General features: G+C 43.4%; 2 protein-coding genes across 3 annotated transcripts in view; both read left to right on the forward strand.

Annotated features, from left to right (window-relative positions):
• Positions 1–2670: 2670 nt before the first annotated feature.
• sall4 (spalt-like transcription factor 4) lies at positions 2671–10449 on the forward strand. Its single transcript, XM_063209287.1, has 4 exons — positions 2671–2782; positions 4687–7311; positions 7451–7746; positions 8055–10449. Exons 1-4 carry the CDS (start codon positions 2716–2718, stop codon positions 8493–8495), a joined length of 3429 nt encoding a protein of 1142 aa, XP_063065357.1. The 5' UTR covers positions 2671–2715; the 3' UTR covers positions 8496–10449.
• A 696-nt stretch (positions 10450–11145) lies between these two features.
• Positions 11146–25881, forward strand: part of LOC134457327 (probable phospholipid-transporting ATPase IIA) — a 75126-nt gene continuing 60390 nt past the window's right edge. The window contains exons 1-6 of one of the 2 annotated variants that reach the window (XM_063209288.1): positions 11146–11239; positions 14827–14971; positions 18091–18204; positions 19472–19580; positions 23125–23183; positions 24442–24493. In XM_063209288.1, the coding sequence (XP_063065358.1) occupies positions 11172–11239; positions 14827–14971; positions 18091–18204; positions 19472–19580; positions 23125–23183; positions 24442–24493 (547 nt within the window). In that variant the 5' untranslated portion in view covers positions 11146–11171. The other variant, XM_063209289.1, reaches the window with a different exon arrangement.

Consider the following 25881-nt stretch of genomic DNA (forward strand, 5'->3'; position numbering starts at 1 on the left):
CAAGTGTATAGTGTCTTATTGCCAGTCATAAAGTGTCTAGACTGCAGCAGCCAACCAGCCAACCCCCTCTCCTGTGTTTCCCGACACCCCCGCCTGTCTCCCAGAGATGGACATTTGTTGTTATAAGGCATATAGAGTCCTCTCTCTTTGTGTCACAAATAAACAGAAGGGCATGTTCCTCTCCAAGCACTCTTCTCCTCTCTGGCCAGCCAAGGCCATTAGTATAACTGCAAAGTCCCCTATATACGCAGTCAAGCTTAGGTGCCATCAGAAATGGCCAGGGTCTCAACACAAATTAACGGAAATATTCCTGATTGATTGCTTGTGTATGAACATGCTATGTGTCCAATGAGGAATAATTTCAGACGCAAGAGTGTGCTTATCCATCGCGCACTATATAAGCACGAACACAATACCAGTCTTATACTTTCATAAGTGGTCAAAACTGAGTCAGAATGCAGTGCAGACTCCATTTGCAGAAAAACAATAATTCATAAGCTCTATTGATAAACTCTCTCTCTCTCTTTGAGTACTTGATCCAAAGTCACAAAATGGCCGCTCTCAGCCAGAAAAATATGGCTCCTTGCCGGGGATGGGCGGCTATTGTAAACAGCTTACTTTTTTGGAGTGTGTGACAAAGGCCCTTCCATTACTTTCAGTCCCATCAATCTAGTGTGTGTGTGTGTGTGTGTGTGTGTGTGTGTGTGTGTGTGTGTGTGTGTTTGAGAATTGGGCAAGTGTTGTAGGGCCTGGGGGTGTAAGCGCTGGAGGAGGTTGGTCTATCTTCTTTTGAGGCAAAGCAATAAATTCTTTCTCACTCCTCAAGCACTGACCAGACTCAGGAGGGGGTGGGGTGGTGCAACAGGAGGATTAAAATTCTCTGACAACATCTCAGGGTTCAGGGGTGTGAAATTCACCAAAACCATGTTTGGTTTGTCCACCCACCTCCATGAAGACCCCCAAAGCTCCATGCATATTCTAGAGCCATGTTACACCCAGATTGCAGTGTTTTGTTCTCATAAAAACCACCAGAGAATACATTTGAATTTGAGAATAAAAATATGTTTTGCAAACTAAGGCAGCTAGTGTGTGCTCATTGTAGAGTAATGCTTAAAGGTGGATTTGAAAAAAGCTGTCCAACCTTTTGGCTCTGGAAAAGATGCATGGTCATGGTGTCCAAAACAGGAGAAGACTGAATGAAGATTCTGAGTAGAGCATGTGAACATGTAATCCACACCCTGGATCAAAAAAGAACAGAACGACAGACTTCAAAACAAGGCACATCCTTTTTGACTAAAGTAGAGCTTGTGCAATAGGCTACACAGACAGTATTTCAGGAATGCAGAGTATGTTTTTTTTCACAAAAAAATAAAGAAAAAAATGATGCAAGGTGCGCCCCCTTTTCTTTGATTCTATGTTTTTTTTAGACCATATTTTATGTGATTAACTACAATCAAATAAAAATACACAGGGTAGCTGACATGAATCTTCACCTATTCAATGGACTGCACACTCTTATCCCTTGATGTATTTACACATTTAAAAAATAAACATATATTTCATTCATTCGTGTTATGAGCTGTGCATTCATGATACAGGCTATATTTGAGAAACTCATACAGTGTGTGAAACTATACTTATCTAGGCTACCGAAGAAACACCACCAGATATTTACAGTATGAGCCAGCCCATTCACCAAACAATGCGGCAAACCTGTTTGTGCCGGTATAGGCTAAATCTGAATATCAATAGCCAAATGGGTGAACCATACTGAAAGACCCCTTGTAATATTGGTCGTCTCCGGTGTGATTCTGGTTCTGCTGATTTATTCTTATAAATACACACAGATAAACTCTTATGGTATTTAAACTCTTTATGTTATACTAACTACAGTCTAAAGTCTTATTTGGGCGACATAACTAGCCTACTTAATGAGAAATTGTGCTTATTTGTTTTGTTGTTCCCTCACACACCGAAACCATGCGTCAGGGGCTTCCAGTGCTTCGTCATGTGAATGGCACGGAGTAGGCTAAAGATTAGTTAAGAGTTTAAGTTTAGTCAAATTGATTAAACTTGAAACCATTTTGGACATTTCCATTGACTGAGGTGTTCAGATGTTCAGGGTCCAAATGGAATAATGTGTCTTTAATTAGGCACAAAAACTTTCAGATAAATTGCGCATTTAATCAAATAAAAAAGATACACCAAGACTGCCCGGTCCAGCAGGTAGCCTACAAGCTTTTAACATTTTATTGGATGACCTTGCAATTAAATAATCTACTTATCTTTTATAATAATAATAATAATAATTATTATTATTATTATTATTTACTAATGTACTGACCTACATCCAGCCCTACACCATGTTATTTTGTTGTTATGTAAGAATCATATCTATCTACTTCGTCGCCTTCTTCCCTGAACTCTCCCTCCCCTTTCTTCCTTTCTCCCTCCCTCTCGTTGCCCGGCCCATGCATCTCCCTCCCCCTTTGCTCTCGCTGCTTTTCTCATCAATGGAGCGCATTTGAATAATGTGTAAGCACTTGGACCAGAGCCAATCAGCTGTCAGAAGACCATGATAAATCGCATTGCATTATTGATAATAATAATTACTTTGACATGCGCATTTCTACTTGAGGGGCAAATTTCCAGCCCGAAGAATTTGTAAAGGCGAGGAGTAAATAGTGTCAGTATTTGCTCCCCGATGGTTGGACCATGTCGAGGCGCAAGCAATCCAAGCCACAGCACATCAATTCCGACGAGCCCGGTTCGACTGAGAATGGTAAGCGTGCCTTGTTGGCTTACTGTAGGAAAATTACGAAACTTTCAAATCAAATTTTAATTCAAAAAGTTATTTATTTCTCTGGAATTTCTGAAAACTTTGTAGTTTACGCACACTCCTCGCACTTTGACCGTCGTGACCCTTGAAACTAGCCATGCGTTTTGGAGGAATATGAATGATGTTGAACGTGTTTATCAGCCTTTCTATGCGTTGAAACAAAAATTCAATAATCTTTTTACATAACGTGTGTGAGTTTCTAAGACAGTTTTGAGGACTACGTTTAGTTAATTCAATATCTTTTTTTTTTTTTAAATCAGGTTTGCATTTTATCCTCGCTATTTTCGAATGTTTTAAATGCGGCTTTTATCCAAAATCATTGTTGTGAATGTTTGTCTGCTACCTGTGGCTTATCAGGTGTTGGAAATGGCTTCTTTCATCGATATGGTGTTTTGATGTAGAAGGACGATGTAACTTTATGATATTGTTGCACTGTAAATTGATATGGTTTGGTCAATATTTTGTCGGCGTGTCCTGTATTGTTTGAGTCATACGCACTGTAGGCTCTTCGTTAACTTTAATGGGACATCTCACTCGGAAGTTTTACTCACTTTATTGATTGTTGTGTTGCCACCGTCTTATGTACAAGCGTATTTCTTAATTTGATGGAGCATGTCCTTGCTTGGTCAACGTCTACGTGTTGGTGGATTGGCTAGCCTCAAACAAAAGGTGTTCAACAGGTCGGCATGGAATGAGTTTCGGAGGCGAGCAATAAATCCCCGTAGTTAAAGCTGTTGCTGGCTGCTTGTGACCGTGCACATGGAGTAGTGTGGGGGTGCAGTTTTGGTGGGGGCGGGGATGGTTTGGCTTTACCGTAACTAAACTGTAGATCGCAGTGGTAACATCTATGGATAGGCTACATTAATGTCGCCAATTCACACTCAAGAGTCTGGTGTTGAGACGTGTCTGAAAACATGCGGTCACTCAAGTGAACATGAGCAAATGTGTATCAACGTATATTACAATTTGTGTTTCGCATTGACTGGAGAATAAAAACGTCCCTTACGTCACACACGCTTGTATTGTAGAGGTAAACCCAGTGCGCCCTCGTGTGGATATTGATTGCTGTGATCAAGACTGGACTAGATGCGTGAGTGAGGCAGACAAAATGCATGCATGAAGTCACAATCGGATCACAGAGAGAATATTCACAGTGCCACATTCACAGTAGTGAACTGATGGCCCCTGTAACCATTTAGCGACGGTTAGATAACCCAACGCGGATTATCTTAAATTTCCCAATTTTGGCTATTGATCAGATTTATTAACTTCTGAAACGCACAACGCCTCCCCATTGCAAAGACTTGTTGCTGAATGGCCAGTTCAACAGCAAAACATCTACATATGCGAGCTAACATGTACACTAAACACGTGCGCAAAGTTAACCACCAAATGAACGCGTGCCTTGTATTCGTTCATCCTGATTACTTTTAAATAGGCGACACATGCTTTATGCTTGAGAGGCTGCGTACATTCGGACGTGTACACACCCGACACCAACCTGATTCATTATAATTGGCATGTTTCTGGGTTTTAACTGCACATCCACCAAATCAATGAATGTATCCTGACGCGTCCTCGGCTGCATTGTTTAATTGTTTAAGGCCCCCTTCTCGACACATTTGTTCAGGGACAGGCGCTTGTACACATCTCAACTCTCAAAAGACCAATTAGTCCCACTAATTGCATACTTCAGTTGTAATGTTTTTGAGCTGTCTTTGTGCCACTGTATCCGTTTTCTTAATCTGTGTTGTATAATGAATTATACTTTAATGTGAATGTATACAGCAAGTTATCAAACCAAAAGTGTTTTTTTTTCTTCATTGTGTTTTCTTTGTGCATTTCAGGGGCTATGGCAGATGAGCAGACAGAAGCAGAGGGGCTGGAGCTGAAGAGGTGTCGCATGGAGGAGACAAGGGTCTGTGACAAGTGCTGCGCTGAGTTCTTCGACGAGGAAGAGTTTCTTGAACACCAACAGAGTTGCACTAAGAGTCAAGAAGTGGTGATCATGAAAGATGGCGGAGGGGATGAAATCCCTTCTGAGTTCTCCCATGATCTCTCCAGCGACTTCCATAACGGTCACAGCGGTGACGGCGACGACTCCGCAGACCCCCACTCGACCTCCGGCGCGGAAGAAAGAGAGGACGAGGAGCAGGAGGCGAAATCGAGCGCTGACGAAGAGCTTTCAACACACGCACAACAAGCCGAGATGTCGTCGAGCTCTGACGTCAGCTACCTTCCATCCTCCAAACACCACCACCAGGACTCCAACAATGTCACTTTAGAATCCATGTCGGCCACCAAAGTCGCCGTGACCCAACATTCGTCATCCAGTAGCAACTCGTCCTCCTCCCTGGTTAGCTCCAAGTCTCCCCCATCATCGTCATCATCATCGTCATCATCCCAGGACATGGTCGCCGCCGCTGCCCAGGCCCTCCCCATGATCCTGGAACAGCTGGTGAACCTCCAACAGCAGCAGCTGCAGCAGATCCAGCTGACGGAGCAGATCCGGATACAGGTAGCCATGATGGCTCCTCAGGCCCTGGGCGCTGCTGCAGGGAAGGCTCTGGACCCCCTGAAGGCCTTGGGTGCTCATCTCTCCCAGCAGCTTTCTGCCGCCGCGGCCCTCATTGGCAAACGCAACGGCACTCAGAGTTTGTCGTTGGAGGTGCTGAAACAGGGCAAACTACCTCAGACCAACGGTCTGCCTGCCTCCCTCACGCCGGGGGTGGGCTCGCTGGCTGGCAAAAACAACATTTTGAAAGGTCTCCCAGACCTGGCTAGCCAGATGACTAGTTTACTGCCCCAGTCTCCTGGAGGTCTGGGATTCCCCGGGCCGTTCAACGCACTTGCAGCAGTGGGACTTGACTCTTCTAAGAAGGCCAGCGGCAAGGTCACCGGTTTGTCATCTTCAGAGCTTAAGACTGAGACTGCAGAGCCTTCGTTTAGGCACAAATGCAAGTTCTGTGGGAAGATCTTTGGAAACGACAGCGCACTCCAGATTCACTTGCGCTCACACACGGGAGAGAGGCCTTTCAAGTGTAACATCTGTGGCAACCGATTCACCACCAAGGGCAACCTGAAGGTCCATTTCCAGAGGCACAAGGACAAGTATCCCCACATCAAAATGAACCCCCACCCTGTGCCAGAACATTTAGATAATGTTCCCACTAGCAGCGGCATTCCTTACGGCATGTCTGTGCCCATGGAGGAGTCCAACTTTGTGGATGCCAAACCAGCTCTGGGCATGTCCTCCTCAGGCTTCCCCTCCTCTGTCTTACCAGGGTATAAACCCTTTTTGAGTAACGACCCCTTCTCACAGCGGCCCTCTTCCTCTGGCAGCGATGGCACCTCAATCACCCCGAGCAACATCTTTCAGCAAGACCATAGCATGGAGCAGGGTCACGAGTCCTCAGACAGCCTGGTCGGCCTGCAGCAGCACGTGAATGGGAAGATGCTGGGTGGTGGTGGTGGTGGTGGTGGTGGTGGCGGCGCCGACGGCGGCCTCGGAATGACCAAGCTCCAGCAGATGGTGGAAGGGCTGGAGAAGCGCACCAACGACCCCAACGAGTGCGTCATCTGCCACCGCATCCTGAGCTGCCAGAGCTCCCTCAAAATGCACTACCGCACGCACACGGGCGAGCGGCCCTACAAGTGCAAGATCTGCAGCCGGGCCTTCTCCTCCAAGGGCAACCTGAAGGCCCACTACAGCGTGCACCGTTCCAACACGCCGCTCAAGATGCAGCACTCCTGCCCCATCTGCCAGAAGAAGTTCACCAACGCAGTGGTGCTGCAGCAGCACATCCGCATGCACATGGGAGGCCAGATCCCCAACACGCCCGTACCCCAGTCCGCGCAGTTCGACGGCGCCGAGCCCATGGACTCCAGCCTGACTGAAGACAAATCTCTAATGGACACAAGTGGTAACAATCTGGAGGAGAGCCTCGAGGAGCCCCACCATTCAGACATGGAGCCCCAGGAGAAGGCAGAAGATGCATTGCCAGAACCTTCCATGGCCCACCACCACGGTGCGCCGTCTGACATTCCAAGAGATGGACCGGCGCAGATGTTCAGTGGCATTGCGGCGTTGGAGAACCACATGAAGAGCCTGACTGCCGCGCTCAACCTGCAGCGGCAAAGCAGCACGGCGTCGGACAGCGACTGCGGCGGCCTGAAGGACTCCCCGTCCACCAGCGCGGCCTTGGCGGAGCGGGACTACAAAAATGGCCGCAGCCCAGCCATGTCCGACTCCGTCTCCTTCCACTCCTCGTCGCCGGTCGACAGCCAGCTGGGAAGCAGCCAGTCCAAGTCCCCGGAGACCACTTCAGTGGACGCAGCCGCAATGGCCAAGAATGACTCGGAGGGTGGGCAGCAGGACCCCAGTGACGGCGCATTGGACCTCACATCATCTGGCTTCATGCCCAGAGCCATAAAAGAGGAACCAGGCCTGCCCTACTCAAATGGAGAATATGGTAAGAGAAGTAAATGTTGTTGCAGATATAATATACAAAGTTGATTTTTAAATGGGCAGGATTTTACCCAGTTCCATCCACTGTACAGTTGTTTTAAAGTAAATTGTTTTGTTGTTTTTGTCGCGTTGTCATGCTCCAGGTGCTGCCAGCATGCCGTACATGAGGGTGCCGCCCAGTCTGGTGAAACTGGAGATGCAGATACCCCCGGAGACCCCCATGGGTGCCCACGGCCTGTACCAGAGCGCTGGCATCCCCTCGGCGCCCTCGCTCAGCAGTGCCAACCGCCGCTCCAGCAAGCAGCACCTGTGCAACACCTGTGGCAAGAACTTCTCCTCGGCCAGCGCCCTGCAGATCCACGATCGCACACACACCGGCGAAAAGCCCTTCGCCTGTACCATCTGTGGCAGGGCTTTCACTACGAAAGGAAATCTGAAGGTGAGGGGTTGACACGGTGTCTGATGTGGAGCATTTAAGCAACTACTGGCATACTTGATATATTGGAGGATTTCATGTCATTAAATATTTGGTGCATGTCATTAAACATCTGGTATGGATCAAGGCAGCATGTTGCTTCCAACCATGTGGTCTGTAGCAACCTTTCATTAGCCATGCTTTGTAGATGCCCTGCACAAATGAACGAATACTGCATTTTCTTTTTTCACTGAATGTGTGGAGGTTAGGTGTTGTCATTTCTGTTTTAAAGTTGGTCTAACTTGTAGTCAATGTGCTCTTGTGTTTTCCAGGTACACGTTGGCACTCACATGTGGAATAACACGGCGAGGAGAGGGCAGCGGCTGTCTCTGGACAATCCCATGGCTCTCATGGCTATGGGCTCGGAGGCCAAGATGATGCCCGACATGATCCCGCCCCCCAAGGACATGGTGCCACCGCCGCCGCCCATGAGCTTCGACGCCTCTGTGTGGAACAAGTATGCCGCCGCCTTCTCCAACGGGCTCACCATGAAGACCAACGAGATCTCGGTCATCCAAAATGGCGGCATCCCTCTCCCAGGTACTCTCGCCGGAGGGCCACTGATGGCCTCCCCAGGGTCCATGATGAAGATGGACGGCTCGCAAACGGGTTTGCCTGCATCTGTAGCCGAGATGGAGAACAATGGCTCCGACACTATGGCGAAAGCCCAGTTTCCACGTTTCATGGAAGAAGGCAAAATTGCCGTAAATTAATTCAAGGGCCACAATGACTGTACTGATATTAAGTCTCATGCCAAATCATCAAAACAAAAAACTTTTTTTTTGGATTTCACAATTGTTAGCCGTCAATGGCTACAGTGAATTCCCTGGTGTGTACTGCATTTCCTTGGCATTTACTGCATTTTTGGAATAGTTTTGCTGTCTCCCACCGTAACTTGAAGATTGCAGCTCCTCCTTGCTCTATTTTTTTGAAGTGTTTACCCATCAAACTGTAGTGTTACTTTTGTAGTTGAACTTGATATAAACTACTGTAGTTGTATTTACTGTTTCTGTTCTCTGATATATGCGGGTATTTTTGTCTCTTTGGCTACGTCAGTCCTGTTTCTAGAAGTTGAATGTAAGTCATACTTGAAATTGTTACCTCCCAAGGCATGACATCCATATAAAGTGAAGGATTTTGAGTTTTCAGTGATCAACTAGTTACTTAAGACCACTTCTATGTGTCCTTGATGTCTAAGATTGATTTTAAACCAGTTAGGTGCTCAAGAGTAGGTTGTAAATTGTTGATTTCCTTTAACTTGGGTGCCTTTAGATATCAGGAAATCCTACTCAATCATGTCATACGGAGGGTCTAACGTGTACAGTTCTTTCTATTGATGTTGAGATCAGTCTGGAATTCTGACTGTTGTAAACATTGATGCGAGAAACCTTTTTTCTACATTAAATTATTTTTATGGTTGGAGTTGAAAGTTCATAATCTGCTTTTGAAACCAAATATTCCTTTGCTAAGTGCCTCGTTGAATATTGTGTATCGGTTGTGAATGCAAGTGTACGTGTGTATGTGTGCGCAAGATCTCCCCTCCCCTCCTTTTTTATTTTACAAGCACCACAAGATTGTAATGAAGGTTCTATTTGATGTGTCTGTGTGACCAAAATGTTCTATATTTTTGCATGTAGTGGTAGAATATCATTGTTTTGAAGATCTTTATTATTTACTGCGTCTCTAACTGGATTCTTTTTTAAAAAAAACTTCTGCATTTCAACTATAATATATTAGCATTTCCCCCTTGTTCAGATTGGTGAATAACGATAGGGTTGCAGCGCCTCAGTAGATCTGAAGATGTCCTTTTTTTTTATTGTGAAGTTAACCATCTGCTGCACTTTATCTCCGGTTTTCCCACAAGGTAACACAATTTGGAAAGGTAAACATAAAGGCTGTTAATTACTCCCAATTTGGATTCAATATGTCATTTTCAGTTATTAGTCATCCTCATTATCCATCTACACACTGGATTTTATTTCCCCTTCCTTTATCAAAAGTACTCGACTCATTGTCACAGCAGGGAGATGCAAATGCTAGTCCCATTATCATCCCAAACCATTTCTTTTATTTCACTGTTAAATACATAGAGATTCTTCTCCACTATTTTTCCCCGAAGGAGATAAAAGGCAGCAGGTCTGATATTTGTGTGTTTTTTGTGCGAGTGTCTTTTGTATTTCAGTCCAAGAACCATGGCCCTGTTCGGCAACCCCTCTACCTCATTTTTTCCCTTCCTGCTTGGTTTTTACTGTGTTCTCACTGTTTCAGTCTGGACAACTCTGCATAGTCTGCTTATTTGCATTGTACAATAGAATGCTTAATATCCCTTTTTGCCCCACGACTGCTGAAGCTCGTTTCTGTGCTGTTTTAAAAGTATGAATGTAATGTGGGACACTTTGCACATGTTGTTCAGAATAGACCAAGACTCCCATTGCTCCTTTCTGATTTAAAATATGTATTATGCATTACCAAGTTGTGCCTTTTTCAGGATGTTACAAACTTTGTCAGAACCGGGTTAAAGGGGGTGTTGTATTACGATTCATAAATGGTGAGTCAGTTTTAGGCTTGTTTACAGTGTAGACCCTTTGTAAATTTGTGCTTTTTTTTGTTTACCACCATCAACTCTGCTATTTTCAGAATAAAAAAAAACATGGGGGTGAAATTGTATTCCTATTTGTTTCAGTTTGTCTTTGAACACTTGACATGCTTAATATGTATAGTGCTTATCTTTGGTGCATCATCTAGTAGCCTATTGTTAAAGTCACGCAACTTGCATGTTCGAGAAGAACTATGCGTATGTAACCAGGTGCAAATTCTATGTAGTAAGTCAGTGGTGTAGAGATGTTTTACAATAACATGTCCAGACATTTCCTCATGGGATGTCCCGTTTCCGAGCTGCCTGTCAAACCGCCCTCCCCACTGAAATGTTATGTCTCATTTCATCTCGCTGTTCTCAAATCACCACCTTTGCATGTGGATAACCAAACCCTTCTCTGAAAAACCAGACTGACCTTGGCTGTTTTGACTGGGTTTGCATGTCAATTTCCTCGCTCCCTTCAGGGACAACAAAGCTGACCTATGGCTCAACTTCATTCTTTTGCTCCATAACATTGAGGGTTCTTGTTGACCTGTACTACAGTATTGTGTCCACATAATGTAAAAGGAAACAAGACTTTACACATTCAATATTTTAATATAAAATAAGTGGGTTGGTGAGTCTACAAAGCTGGGACTAACCTACGCTGCATTGTCTGTAAATTAAATGGTCTGGCATGGTGAGGCAGGCAGAGGCCTAGTACACTAGTCCGGCGCATGCTTTTTTGACAGTAAGCCCCCGCCCAGATAGTACAGAGGGAGGCTGCCTGTGACAGTCAACACAGGCGGCAGCAATGACGGATAATATACCGCTACAACCCGTGAGACACAAAAAACGGCACGACAATAAACACAGAAATGGGTAAGCGCGCGAATGAAACGCATATCCGGGTTGGTGCGCGACAGTATCGATGTGTTTTGAAGAAATGACGCCAGTGTTTCTAGGTTAGCAAAGGAGATGGTAGCTCTAACCTATTCACTGCTTGTAGCGTGAGACACTGGATCTACCGATATGCCTTGGTAAGCTACTATGGCTGGCTTTTACTCTGGGGCAATAGAGTCTATGAATTGAAAATCATCAGTGGGAATTAATTGTCATTTTATTGTAAGCAGAGGCAGTGTATCCTGGTTCCGGGTAGATGCGGGTGATTTTTCTGCGGCGCTGTTGTCTATTTGGTTAATGCTCGCTGTAGGGAAATTGACTAACAAAATAGTTACCTCATCTGGCTTAGTGCACCGGCTCCTGGTACGGTGCCATGACCACCGCAAACATTGTGTCTTTTTGTGGTTTCTCGAAAAAACCATGGAAAGAAGCGCTGTGAAACATTGTATCGTGCGACATTGTACCTATTGTGCTACATTGTATCGTGATGTAAGTGTGCGTGTTTTGATACAGTGTAACAGAAGAAGGGCGACTGTATCCCATGTGCAGAATTAAGCCCACATTGTCTCTTAGCGGCCTTGTTATTGGGTCTGAGAGCAGGGTGTGAGTAAGATAAACTGGATTTCATATATCAGAATAATTTTGCCTCACCCTTGCCTTCACTGAACATGAGCTAATCCTGTTGACAGCAGGCCTAATGGCAGTGAAATGGAAGCAGTCTTCAAGCAGGGCGTGTGAAGAATTGCTATGTGGCACGACAGGCTGACGTTGAATTCGTGTTGTTCTACTCTCTCTACCGGCCTACACAGCCTGAGCCTGCACTCTTCAGCTTGTAAAAAACTAAATAGCTTTGTCACTAGACCACAAACTTCCACCCCATCAGTGACACTGCTAACGCACGCCACTGACCACTGCTGCTTCTACTGCCACATATTACTATCAATTATAATATTTTGGAGAACAATATATTGAATATCCCTGCATTGATGTCCTGATCAAGCTTGGCTAAATATAGGCATATTGCAGGTCATAGTCAGCTATGTTCTTATCGCTTTAGCTTAAGGGATGCTGAGTGTGTTTGTGTAAGGTGGACATGCCCAGCAGCTGAAGATGGGTAAATATTGACTGAAATGGTGTAGTTTCTGTTTGCCCCCTCCAATTCCTGGCTCCCTTGTCAGTTCACAGAAAAGAGAGTGTAACAGAAATCAATAGGATATCAGTATAGTGAAATTCGTCAAAAATGTAAGTTGGTTTAGTCTAAACAAACAAGTGTTTCAACATAATTTATGTGTCAGCGTGCTTTGGGTGTAATCAAAGTTGGTGGTTTACTGACTAACCCAGATAGCACCACTTGGAGATAGTGGCAAGGCCGGTGAATGGAGTACTCTTATGGCTTTATTCTTCCAAACAAAACGAAGACATGGGCCTAATCTACTGGTATGGTTGCCACTGGTTGTCCCTGAGTTAACATTCTCAGTCCAAATGAGTGAACCTTGTAAATCTTGTTCGCCCTGCTAGCTTATTATATTGCATTGTATTACATTAACATTAAGCAGGAGAGCTTTCATGCAAATAAATTTACAACAGATTATGTGATGTATATACAGTAAACAGCTGGGTGTGGGGGGAGAATACAGAATACACAAGTATAATACGGTTAGGGCAAGTTAGTAGGGTCAATTTGTTCTGAAGGTCTTTACACCATTCTTGAAGATTGAGGGAGATGACTTGATGGAACCTAGTCCTGTCCTGCGCAGTGTAAGGACAATATTGTTTGATGCTATTTGTTGATCTTGATATTGTCAGCTTGAAACTGACCATGAAAACTTGGGTAAGGTAGTATAGGGGTGATGTGAATTGCTGTGTGAGGTATTTGTTAGCTTTATTGTGGTATGTGAGGTACTGCTGGGAACCATTCCATTATCCAAACTCCCATCCTCGACTTGTGCTTGTGGCCTTGTGCTTCGCTGACGGGCCGCCGTGGAGAAAGCGCTGTCAGCCTTGGCAGAACAACTTTGGGGGACTTACCCATTCACCATCCCAATTTCAAATTAAATCATAAAAATGATGACCTTTGATGAATTTCACTTTTGTGAGATATTAAATTAAACTTCTTGTGACGTCATCATGAGGCCGCACACACAAGGGAGGATGGGAGATTAGATATTGAAGTGGGCCCTGGTCTCCCGGAGAATGCAATCCTGACTTGAGTAACAGCGGGAAGTCAATCCAAATGGCTTGTCCAAAATGTATAAAGAACACACCCTTATAAAGTGATGTGTCAAACAGTTACTCACACATTGGCATGATAAGCTACTGTATGTATAATACCTGCACCATATATTTATTCAAGCCATTCTCTTCATCAGCTGTGCGCAGCCTAAGTAGCTAATTATTGAAATCAGATATTGTAGGACCATGTTAGTTGGAATTTGGCGTTAGATTGCAGCCTATACGTATGAGTACTTGGTTGATATGGTCAGAATCCAGACTTTGCTTGCGTGACAGCAGGAAGTCATTCTAAATGGTTCCTCCAAAATGTACTACGAACACAATATTATAATGCATGATAGAATCAGTGACAAACACCTTTGGATGATATAATGTCTGTACCCTACATTTATTGAAACCATTCTCTTATTCAGCTGCTGGTACGTACAGTATGTAGCCTAAATAGCTAATTATTGAAATCAGATATTGTGTACAGGTAGAACCATGTTGGTTGGAATGTATGGCACTGGATTACAACCAAAGCAATAGTGGTTGTTCATCATGTTAGTTGAGATGGACCGAGTTCAGACTTTGCTTGCCAGCCTTGACAGCAGGAAGTCATTCAAAATGTCTCCTCCAAAATGTACTACGAAGTTCAGACACACAACATTACTGTGTTGCAATGTGTAATCAGTGACGTACACGTTGGCATGATAAGCTACTGCATAATGCCTGTGTACCCTATAGCTATTGAAACCATTGTCTTATTCAGCTGATCATATTGTAGCGTAAGTAGCAAATTATTGAAATCAAATATAGTGTTTGCATGCAGTGGTAGAACCACGGCAGTTGGAATATTTGGCTTTGGATTGCAACCTTATATCTGAATAGAGGTTGCTTGTCATGTTTAGTCAGATGTAGGGCTGCACGATATTAGAAAAATATGCGATACACGATAACATGACTATACCGCGATATCAATATTATTCGCAATATTTATATACATATATTTTCCACTCTCAACTTGCCATTCTACACTTTATCATGTATAAAACAACTGAGAGCAATGTTTCATTTCCAATATTATTTTTATTAGGAAAAAACATGGATAATATACAGCATCAACTTAAAATGTCAACCTTTTCAATACCTTTTTTTAACCTTTTCACCAAATTTGATGTAAAAGCTAGGTATTGTAATTGAACCAACTTTTGCAATATGTGTATTGCAAGCCGTGATATCGCGATAATGATACATTTTCGATATATTATGGAGCCCTTGCCAGATGAAACATTTCTGTGTAAATGGATTGCTTGTGTTGAGATGGATTGCTGTTTGTGTGTTGTTTGTGACAGCTGCTGCCCGTGGTCGAGATGCTGTGGCCTGGGCGACTTCAGGCCGCGGACGGTGTGGTTGGGACACCCCGAGAAGAGGGAGCAGCGATACCCCAGAAACGTCATCAACAACCAGAAGTACAACTTCTTCACCTTCCTACCTGGGGTGAGAGGAACCTGCTCATGATGTCAAGATATATTTTGCAGATTGTGTGCTATAAGTCATTACTGGGTATAGTGTCCAGAACGATTCATTAAATCAATTTCTGCAAAATCCAACATGTGTTCTAATCTAAAGTATTGCAGTCATGCATAAAGGTACACTGTGCAGGGAATGGTCAAAAAAGGTACTGCAACTATGCTGCTAATTGAAACTGAGCTGCCTATTGCCAAATTTGATCTTTTCATGAAAGTTTACTAAGTAATAAACTAATATCTTCTAGTATGGCCCAAGTACAGTCATTTTTGCAGCTAAAAATGCCTATTTCTGGAAATTCAGAAGGGCGAACCCCTTTTCATGTATGAAAAGAGCAATTTTTTAATTCATAATGAATACCTAGAATTCGATGGTGGTGGTAAGTATTAATGAAAAAGGTAACATTAGTGAATGGGTAGCATGAATTCTGAAAATAAACAACTAACAATCTTCCACAGTGTACCTTTGAAGTTCATACCGAATATAGACGGAAAATGGTCACATTCTTGCCACAACATCATACTGTTTCTCACATTTATTCCATAATTTTGACAAAACACCACAAGCTGCAAGTGCTCATTTGTTTACTTCCCAAAAAATAATGAGTTAAAGAATGAAGGCTATATTTATGGTGTAAAAGAACATCTACAATACATTTCTAGAAGATGGAGTATCAATGTTTGTTAAACACACCAATCATTGACAGAGCAGTTACTGCAGTACTTGGTTTTCCTTTGAACAAAATTCTCATCTGTGGCTTAGAAGAAAGCCAGGGCCATGCATATTCTCAAATCACAGCTCAACATGCAAACAGAATATAATTTGCAATGCAAATGATCATTTTAACCACTGTATAGGATTCATATTATTTGAATTTCCAAATCTGTTGGGTGCATGATGTCTGGTGAATGAAAATACTGCATGCTGCTACCACGGTGGCAGTTTACAGAAACGTCAGTAAAGGAGGGGTCTCATAATGTTTTGGGTTTATTGTATTTCTCCACTCTCTGTCTTCTCCCCCTCTCTCTTCTTAATTTAGTGTGTGTGTGTGTGTGTGTGTGTGTGTGTGTGTGTGTGTGTGTGTGTGTGTGTGTGTGTGTGTGTGTGTGTGTGTGTGTGTGTGTGTGTGTGTGTGTGTGTGTGTGTGTGTGTGTGTGTATCAGAGGCGGCCAGCTGTGTGTATGGGCTTTAGCGGTGTAGAGGCAGTAAATACCTCACCCTGGGTGGCAGAGGAAACACTCCACTGTGTCAAGACCTCACATTTCAAACAAACCATTTTATGAACTAGATTGAACAGAGAGGATTTGGGAGGAGCACCCCACCAATCACACGCATACACACAACTCTATAAACAAATTATCAGCTTTCCTTCCACTGTCCTTTTGTCTTAAACATATTCCCCTGTTCTAAAATTGGCTGGTTACCAGTTTGTCAACATTCTGTAGGTGTTTGCACATTTTGTAACACCGCAAGGATGCGTTATTGTGCAAATTACAATGCTCGTACTGCTCTTTAGGCTGCCCCAATTTACAGTTTAACACCGCTTCACACAGACAGTATTGACAAAAGCCAAAAGGCTTCTGTATAGGCGCTATGGCTTATTCTCACAGCACAGTGAGAGTACAGTAGGAACCAAAGGGGAACTGAGAGTTAGTGAAAACAGACTCTACTGTTGCTCACTCTACTGTAGTCTTGGTATGGTTGTTGCACTTCCTTCACAGACTAGAAACTTGCACATATTCAGCAACTAACATTCACTGCCATTGGCGGCTATAGCAGTCATTTCAAGTCGTCATTTGAGCCTTGGGTCATCTCTACAAATTTGTGTAAAAATGGCAGCTTTCTACACATGCATGAATTTAAATTGGCTGGCATTCAATGACTTAAGTAGATCATGGTTTATGTTTGCAATCGCTACTCTAGACCTCATTATCATCTTTTAATATTGAACTGTCACTTTTAATGTTTTTGTATTTAATGTCATCAGGTTTGTAATGACATTGGTCACGTTCGTGATGGCGGAGTGCTGCTTTTGCTCGGCAGCGCGAATGCACACTTAGCAATGCATTGTGGTTAGAATTTACTAACCAGAATGCATTGAAATGGAAAAGTGCGCATGCACACTGCCCAGCAAAAGCAACACTGTGCCATCACAAATGTGGCCAATGGTCTGGGTTGTAAGCCTGATTATTGAAAACAATTGTTTACACCTCCAATGAGGGTCATGCGATCATCTGGAAATTGGGATGTGTTTTATATGTGTTTTCACATCTGAAGAAGGGCTTTCACCCAAAACGTCACAGAAAAAGAATACAAATAAGTGGGAGCAAAAAACTCCTGGTTGAAGCGGAGCCCTATCTCACGCCTTTCGTAAAGTCTTCACGAAAATAATATATTAATTTTCGTGGTGCATTCACGTTATTGCCCGCCTTTCGTAAAGTCTTCACGAAAATAATAGATTAATTTTCACGCTGCCTATTCACTTGAATTGCCCCACTGCTGCTATGGTTATCCAAACGTCTGCAGGGGCGGGGAGGGGGTGCTGACAGAACACTGCTGATACACTCGGGACTCACTAATTCGACGCCCTTTCGGTACTTACGCCTTATGTCCCCTAAACCTAAACCTAACCCTAACCCTAACCTTAACCCTAACCTTAACCCTAACCTTGACCCTAAACCTAACCCTAAATTGCTTGTTTGAAATGTTTGATTACCATGTGACGGTAGGCTACCGAAAGGGCATCAAACTAGTGGGTCGCTAGGCAACAGTCGGGCAATTCAAGTGAATAGGCAGCGTGAAAATTAATCTATTATTTTCGTGAAGACTTTACGAAAGGCGGGCAATAACGTGAATGCACCACGAAAATTAATTTTAAAAAATCGTGAATACCTCACGAAATGAGTGAGATACGGTTGGGAAGCGAGCTTTTTTTCTTTTTATCTGGTTGTCTGTTTATCCTGCTTCCAGTTCAGATGTGTGGATGTGCGAGCTTTTACACACTACTTCATCTGTGTGTGTGTGTGTGTCTGTGTCTGTGTCTGTGTCTGTGCCTGTGTCTGTGTGTGTGTCTGTGTCTGTGTCCACAGGTGCTCTTCAACCAGTTTAAGTACTTCTTCAACCTGTACTTCCTGCTCCTGGCCTGCTCCCAGTTCGTCAATGAGCTCAGGCTTGGTGCTCTATATACATACTGGGTACCACTGGTGAGGAACCAAACAATTTCTCTCTCTCTCTCTCTCTCTCTCTCTCTCTCTCTCTCTCTCTCTCTCTCTCTCTCTCTCTGTGTGCCACACTACATAGCATAGTGTTTCTCAACGGGGGCGTTGGGGAGGTCTAGGGGGGCGTTGAGAAGGTTACAGCTTAGAGGGGGCGGGGCTTTGTTGCCATTGGAGGGCATTAATCCATGTTATTTTTTGATACTATGGGGTCGTTGGCAGGCTTATGATGAGGTCAAGGGGGTGTTGGGACGCTTATGATGAGGTCCAGGTGGCATTTATTCAAAAAAGGTTGAGAACCACTGATCATAGCATCTGCTGTAATTCTATTGACTTGCCACTGATTTTTTTTGTGGCAAAGACTGTATTTTTCCTACATTTATTTCAGTCAACCAATCATTATTTTGTCACAATTGGGGTTGCATATATAAGTCCCTGTTGTTTGGTTATTATGAAAGAGCGGACATTTTAGTTCAGAACCATTCGGCGAGTTTGGCTACTTCAAAGAGTGTTTTAATATCAGTTAGATGTGTGTATGGGGTAATATCATTACTTAGTTACAATTTGAGTAACCTACAAAAACCCATATTGTGTTGTTATTATTGAGACTGCTTTATTTCTGAACCATTAGGGGAGTTTGGCTAATGCAAACAATGCGTTAATGTCCGTAAGATATGCGCGTGGGGCAATATGCACATGGCTGCTGGAGTGAGTTCTCTCCTCACCCATTTGGTGAGAGAGTTTGACCTATGCAGACAGTGTGTTAATGTCAGTCAGATATGTGCATAGAGGGGCGATATGTAGCCAGGCCGTGCCCTCCTAGTGACGCAACAGCTTCAGAGTCTACCAGTCAGGTCAAGAACAATGCAGCCTACTTTCTGAGTTCCCGCAAATACGGGAACTCCTCCCATTTTGTTGGGAAGCAAACAATCATTAGCAAACCAAGGGAGGCCATTTGGGAAATGCCGTTTGGGAAATGTTAATTGTTATGGTCTTGGTCAGACCAAGTCTCGAAGAGATGTGAAAGTCGATGATAATCAGGCTAGCAATATGCGCATGGCTGACAGCTGGAGCTGTAGTGTGTATGTCCTCTTCTCACCCGCGTGCTCTGGTGGAGAGTTTGGCTAATGCAAGCAGTGTGTTAATGTCAGTAAGATATGTTAGCATAGAGGGGCAATATATGCATGGCGGCTGGAGCTGTAGTAGTGCTGTATGTCCTCTACTCACCCGCGTGTGTTGTGCGTTTGCTCTGCAGGGTTTCGTGCTAATCATCACCATCGTGCGGGAGGCCGTGGAGGAGATGAGGTGCTTTCTGAGGGACAAAGAAGTCAATTCACAGATCTACAGCAAGCTCTCCACCAGAGGTGAGGCCTACCACCTTGTTTTCACACAGGGACAAAGCTCTTGTTCAAGTGCTGACACACACACACACACACACACACACACACACACACACACACACACACACACACACACACACACACACACACACACACACACACACACACACACACACACACACACACACACACACACACACACACACACACACACACACACACACTTTTTTTCTCTTCACTGTTTAAACCGTACAGCCATGTCTCTGTGGAATTGCCGTAATTATTTGGAACTTGGGAGGCATCCTTGAGAGTCTGGGCATTTAAATCTTTTTCACTTTGCTGTGTTTATCGCATGAAGAGATGGCTAGCCTTCGAGCTTATTTTAGTAGCAATGTGACGATCTGAAATATCCACAGAAGATCAAATGACTTTCATCAGATATTATTCTCAATTGTTAGTTGACGGATATCAAGCATCAGCAGTTTTTGCAACTTGTTTGCACATTTGCACTATGTTTTATTGTCTCAGTTTTCAAATAACAATACTTAAAACAATGCCTGGTTGCTATTGATGTTTTTTTTTTTTAACTTTATTGCAAGTTTCCGAAAGGACAAATAAATAATCTATCTAAGTTTATTCAAGTCATCAATTTCATCTGATCATTTGTAGGTTCAACTTGCAGACATTTTCTTTTTTTGTGTATATAAAGTGATAATATAAATGGTGACAATTGCATAAACAGATATGCCTGTGTGTAGGGGGGAATTAGGTGCGAGGAGGAAAGAAAGAAAGAAAGAAAGAAAGAAAAAAAAAGACCATAGGTAGAGGGAAGTGCGTGCTTGTGTGCGTGCATGTGCACGTGCGTGCCCGCGTGTGCGTGCGTGTGCACGTGCGTGCCCGCGTGTGCGTGCATGTGCACGTGCGTGCCCGCGTGTGCGTGCACGCGCGGTTTTAGGTAGATGCTCTTTTTGTCTTATATTTTTATCAATCACTTTCCCTAAAGTATCTTGCTATTTTCTTTATTATAGTGTTTGGGTATAGTTTGTACCATGTATGTAGTTGATTTCTGGAGTTTAAGGTAAGTTTTTCCATATTTAAAATATTTTCTATTGTATTATGTCATTTGTCCAGGTCTGGTGGTTTTGTTTGTTTCCATGCTTTTGTTATTTGTTTTATTGCGGCAATATGTAGAATATTGAATAACTTGTGATTCGTTGTAGTGATTTCTCTTGGAAGATTTATGCCTAATAAGTTATCTACAGTCAAAATTTGTTTAATTCCAAATACGTGTTTTACCGCTCTATCAAATCCCTCCCAAAATCCTTTCAGTACTGGGCACATGAAAAATATGTGACTATGGTTTGCTTTTTGTTCACCACAATTCCTCCAGCAGCGTGTCCCTATTGTTTGCATTCCCTTACATCAGGGGTGGGCAATTATTATGGCCCAAGGGCCGCATTGGGTTTACAAAGACCAAAGGGCCAGATGTCGTAGGCAACTTGCCCGTGCCAATTATAAGAAATGGTGTACGCCAACATTATTACACCATTGTCAGTTATGCCATTCCTGCTAATTGTTCCTAGATGTAGGCTTTAGTAATCTTAATTTCCAAGACCCTTGTTTTAGGTAGCCAATTTAAGAATGAGTGACCATGAATCTGCATTTTTTTTCCTTTGGAAAGGCTCTGAGGGCCGCATGAAATGGCTGAGCGGGTCGCATATGGCCCCCGGGCCTGAGTTTGCCCACGTCTGCCTTACATGTAAGGTTTGCTATTGATGTTACCGCTCCGAGAGGTTGGGTTTTTTTGTAAACCAACCCCTCATGGTATTGCCCTAACTTTGCATGAAGGCAGTTGGTCAACACCTATTGAAAATTCTACTTTTAGAACAGCTTCTGTTGTGAGGTTTTTCTGCTAATTGATAAATCTTTGGATAATCTCTGACTTCAAACTGAAGCTGCAGTCAGGCTTATTGTCTGTAGTGAGGCCTTTGCCCTATGTAGTGGCTATGAAAGGTCATGTCTAAACCCAGACATAAGGATTTAAAAGTCATGAAAAGATTTAAAGAGTTCTAGAGGCTGTTTTATTGTACCAGTGTTGCATTGAAGTGTGTTGGTTATGCAGATTAATTGTTTGATGTTTGCGTCATAGCTGTATAAAATCTATGATTTGTGTTCATCTGTCCAAGTTCTGTCTCCCAAAGCGGTCATGATTTCCGAATTGCCTTAGAGTTCCTTCATGAGAAATGTTGTTTGTTTTAGTAAATTATGTTTCTAAAGTGGTTCATATAGTATCATAATATACTTTGACTGTGTAGTTTATGTAATTACATTGCTGTCATTTTTCATTAGATAAGCCCAGCACCTTTTGCTTTGGTCAGCAGCATCACAGATGAATGAATGGTATTTCCTGAAAGTTTTTTTTGCCCCAAACAGTCTGTAGGCAGGCAATATTAAAGTTTGTTAATGTCTTACATATGCACAAAACCAGGCACCGCCACAAGGGTGAAAGGTCACCGACCTCCCCCCAAACAGTTGTGCCCTGCTCATGCGCCGCTCCGAGGAATGAGGGAATTCCAGCCCTCCCTCCCTAAATTCTGTCATCCATTGCACAGGAGATTATTGTAGGAGTCAGAAAAGAGAAGAGAAGAGTGGGGGAGAAGGAGGAGGAACTGGAGCTATTAGTTGTCTGCTGCTAGCCTAGCTATCGCCAGACTATGTCACAAGTGAGATATGGTCTAAGAACCGTTGATTCATCTTCTCATTGGGGACGTTGATCAAATGTATTTAAAACACTATCTAAAGCTTGATTGAAAAGCTGGTGTTCACATGGATGGATCTGTAAACAAAGTACAGGCCTTCATTTGTGGAATAATGTGTCTTGCTCTCCCTCCCTGTTCTGTGTTTGGGTTCCACAACTCAGGTGAAGATTTAAGCGAGGGTTTCCATGCTGTCTTTCAGATTGGAACGATAATGCAAGGCATCATGGGATTTCTCAGGCTAGTCTACTGCACTATGAAAGCACAATGCCACAGACCAACCCTCCAACACCCACATTAGATTAGCCGGCTCTCTGTTGTTCGCTTATGGCATAACATTGGACAGTTTGAGCCTCAAATTGTATTTACTTATATATTCAATAATGACCACACTCTTCTCTTCTCACCAGCATGTGTTGGGCTTCTTGAATTATTCTAACGTTTGCACTTATTTTCAGACTGTTTTTGGATGGTGCCTTTTAGATGTTTTTTTTCCCTATGTGACTGCACAAGTGTATACACAAGGCCCCAATTTCCACATGGCTTTATCTGTCATTGTAACGGATTCTTTCATTGAGAAGTCACAATCTGCTTTTATTATCATTATCAGTTGCAAACCTCTTGCCTGTGGTCACTGACTCATCCAACAAAAATAGTAAATAAGTTTCATTTGCAGGATTTGAAAGCAAAAGGTCTTTTTAATCTACATATCTCTCTTCTCTCTTCTCTCTTCTCTCTTCTCTCTTCTCTCTCTCTCTCTCTCTCTCTCTCTCTCTCTCTCTCTCTCTCTCTCTCTCTCTCTGTTTTACCAGGCACAGTGAAGGTGAAGAGTAGTGGCATTCAGGTGGGAGATCTTATCATCGTCGAAAAGGTTAGTATGCATGCCTGTGTGGTTTTATTTTGTTTCACACCACCAACTCCCAGGCAGAAAAAAAACTGAAATTGGCCTGTGTCTTTGTTAGCACTTATCATCTCAAAAGAAACAGTTCCTGGGGAGAAGAGAACTGGAGGGTGACAAATCGGCAAGATTGAGCCACTCCAGAGCTGAGAGCTCATGTTGGGTGGCTCAGCCAGCAGCACTCTGGCTGGCTGGGGGGCTTGTGTTTGGTTATTAGTAATCGGGCCCAAATCCTTTTGTTGCACACTTGGTCTCTCAGTGTAGGCTGCCTCTCTGCCTCATTGTAAAGATCTTTAGGAGCTAGTGGGGGTGTGTTTGAGGGTGAGCATGTGAGTGAGTCGAGTGTGTGTGTGTGGGGGGGTGTGTGTGCGTGAAATATGAGAGGAGCACCCCCATGTCTTGTTACAGGGCTCAGACATGTTTGTGAGTGACTCATTCATACCCAAGACATGCGGTTCACATGTGTGCCTGCCTTTTAAATACAGAAGGATGTTGATTTTTGAAAAAATGCATTAAAAGTAACCCCCCCCCCCCCCCCCCCCAAATCAAATTGAAGGAATCAACCAGGCCTTAAGCTGATTTCTGACGTAAGTAGGTAGAGCTCCACGTGGGTAGCTGAATCTCAGTCATCTCTTTTTACGAGACATTCTATCCACAAGTGTTACATAAAATATCAAAACACAAAACTAGTTATTACTAGTTTTCCCAAAATAAGTTTTTTCATCAGACATTTGTTGAGATACAAGATATTTTATTTGTCATGTGTATATATATGAAACATATATATACAATGAAAAGCTTCCCTGCTCTGGGAGTCCCAAAAAAGGTTAAAAAGAATGCTAAAAAGGCAACAACAACAAAAAAAGGGTAAACTTGCATGAACAACATGTGTTTTGAGCGCACATTTATTGCTGTTCATTTCTTAGTGTGTGTATTAGATATAGCAGTGTGTAGGACTTGTTTGTACACATGTGTTACAAAGACAGGGGAAGGTATGCACAGTGGAAAAATTACTCTCAGGATAAAAATGTGCCACTGTTTGGGACAAACAGAAGCTCTTTAACTTTGTGCCTTTTAAAGAGTCATTTGCAGAATTATCCACACACTCACATGCTTGTAATGCCCATCTAAATTGAATACTGTGTGTCTGTCTGAATGCTGGACACATAAGGAGGGGCAGAGAGAGAGAGAGAAGCTGATGTAATCTAATAATGTTTTATCCTCTCTGCAGAACCAGCGCGTTCCAGCTGACATGATCTTCCTGCGCACATCAGAGAGAAACGGTGAGCATTTAGCACACATCCAGCCAGCCATCCATCCATCCATGCATCCTTCCTTCCATCCTTCCACCCTTCTTTCCTTTCATCCTTTCATCTATCCCCACACTCCCCATTCCATCTGCCGTGTTAGCCCATCGAACTACACCACCATTAGGCCCAAGTGCAGATCGGTGTGCCACATTAACAAAGCCATTCCGCTCCTGTCCTATTTTCTGTTTTGTTGGAGGAGGCCAATCTTTTCCCACTCACACTCACAACAGAATTTAACTCTGGTCCGCCTTTTGCCTTTCAAATGAAAATCCAGACTTGCAAATGAGCTTATGGAGGTGATGGGGGAATAGGGCAGGGGAGGGGAGGGGAGTGTGGAGGAAGGGAAGAGACGGGGGAGGTGAGAGGGTAGGTGGGGTGCTATGTCTGCATAGTACATACATGTAAAGGTGAAAAGGAAGACCGTCAGAGGCAGGGTAGGATTGTGACATCCGAGATTCTGCATGCATTGCAAACAGCAGAGAACAGATGAAGAACGTTGACCCTTGCAAGATTAAAATCTGAGCCTTTTACACACACAGCTGCCTACATGCCGAAGACCCATAAGCAAGCCATTAAGAGGAACTTCAGTCAGACTGCTGATATCCACCCAGAGAGATTTTGTAGCATAGATTTTGTGTTGAAGGGGGTCAGGGGAGCCAAAAATTACACAAATGGCTTTTTCTGAAGTACAAAGACCCCTGTTTGATTTAAATACATTTAAGTGTGCAAACGGCCAAAACGAGATCTACATTTGGGGTACTTAAGATTTTAATCAGACGGCTGTTTCATAGTGAAGATAAAGCCATATTGTGGTGGTAGCTTGGGGAGTACATAGCAGGAAATAAGACTGGCTACAGCAGTGGTTCTCAAACCTTTTCAGACCAAGGATCACTTTGTCACATTTTTTAAATATTTTTTTTTGTCAGTGACCAGCTATCAACTGCAGAGATGGGCTCATGTTACACATTTTAAACGCTGGGAATTCAGATGCAGATCACTCTTTTTACTTCACAAAATTACAGGCTTGACCTAATTGTAGTGAAAGAACAAGTCCAGATATGTTTATCCTACAATAAGCCAATAATTTCCATACAGCCTTTGCTAGCTTGTGTTAGGAAGTGCATACTATATTTGTTGAAAGCCCCTCACGGACCATTTCCATCACTGACATGGTTTACCCAGACAGATTGATACACTAAAAAAAATCCATGTTTCTACTTTTCATGTCCACCCATAGGTCGTTTCGTGGACCACCAGTGGTCCCGAACCACACTTTGAGAGCCACTGGGCTAGAGATTTCCTCTTGCTTGAGCTGGGCTGGGCTGGGCTGGGCTGGGCTGTGATGATGAGGTGGGGGCGGG

This window comes from Engraulis encrasicolus, chromosome 10 (genome assembly GCF_034702125.1).
Source record: "Engraulis encrasicolus isolate BLACKSEA-1 chromosome 10, IST_EnEncr_1.0, whole genome shotgun sequence".
In the NCBI taxonomy this organism is placed as follows: Eukaryota; Metazoa; Chordata; class Actinopteri; order Clupeiformes; family Engraulidae; genus Engraulis; species Engraulis encrasicolus.

What these genes read in the sequence shown, in the direction of transcription:
- sall4 (XM_063209287.1), top strand. Translation starts at nt 2,716, where the DNA reads ATGTCGAGGCGCAAGCAATCCAAGCCACAGCACATCAATTCCGACGAG. An exon ending in CTACTCAAATGGAGAATATG is followed by an intron (nt 7,312 to 7,450) that starts GTAAGAGAAGTA and finishes GTCATGCTCCAG; the next exon opens with GTGCTGCCAGCATGCCGTAC. An exon ending in CTACGAAAGGAAATCTGAAG is followed by an intron (nt 7,747 to 8,054) that starts GTGAGGGGTTGA and finishes TGTGTTTTCCAG; the next exon opens with GTACACGTTGGCACTCACAT.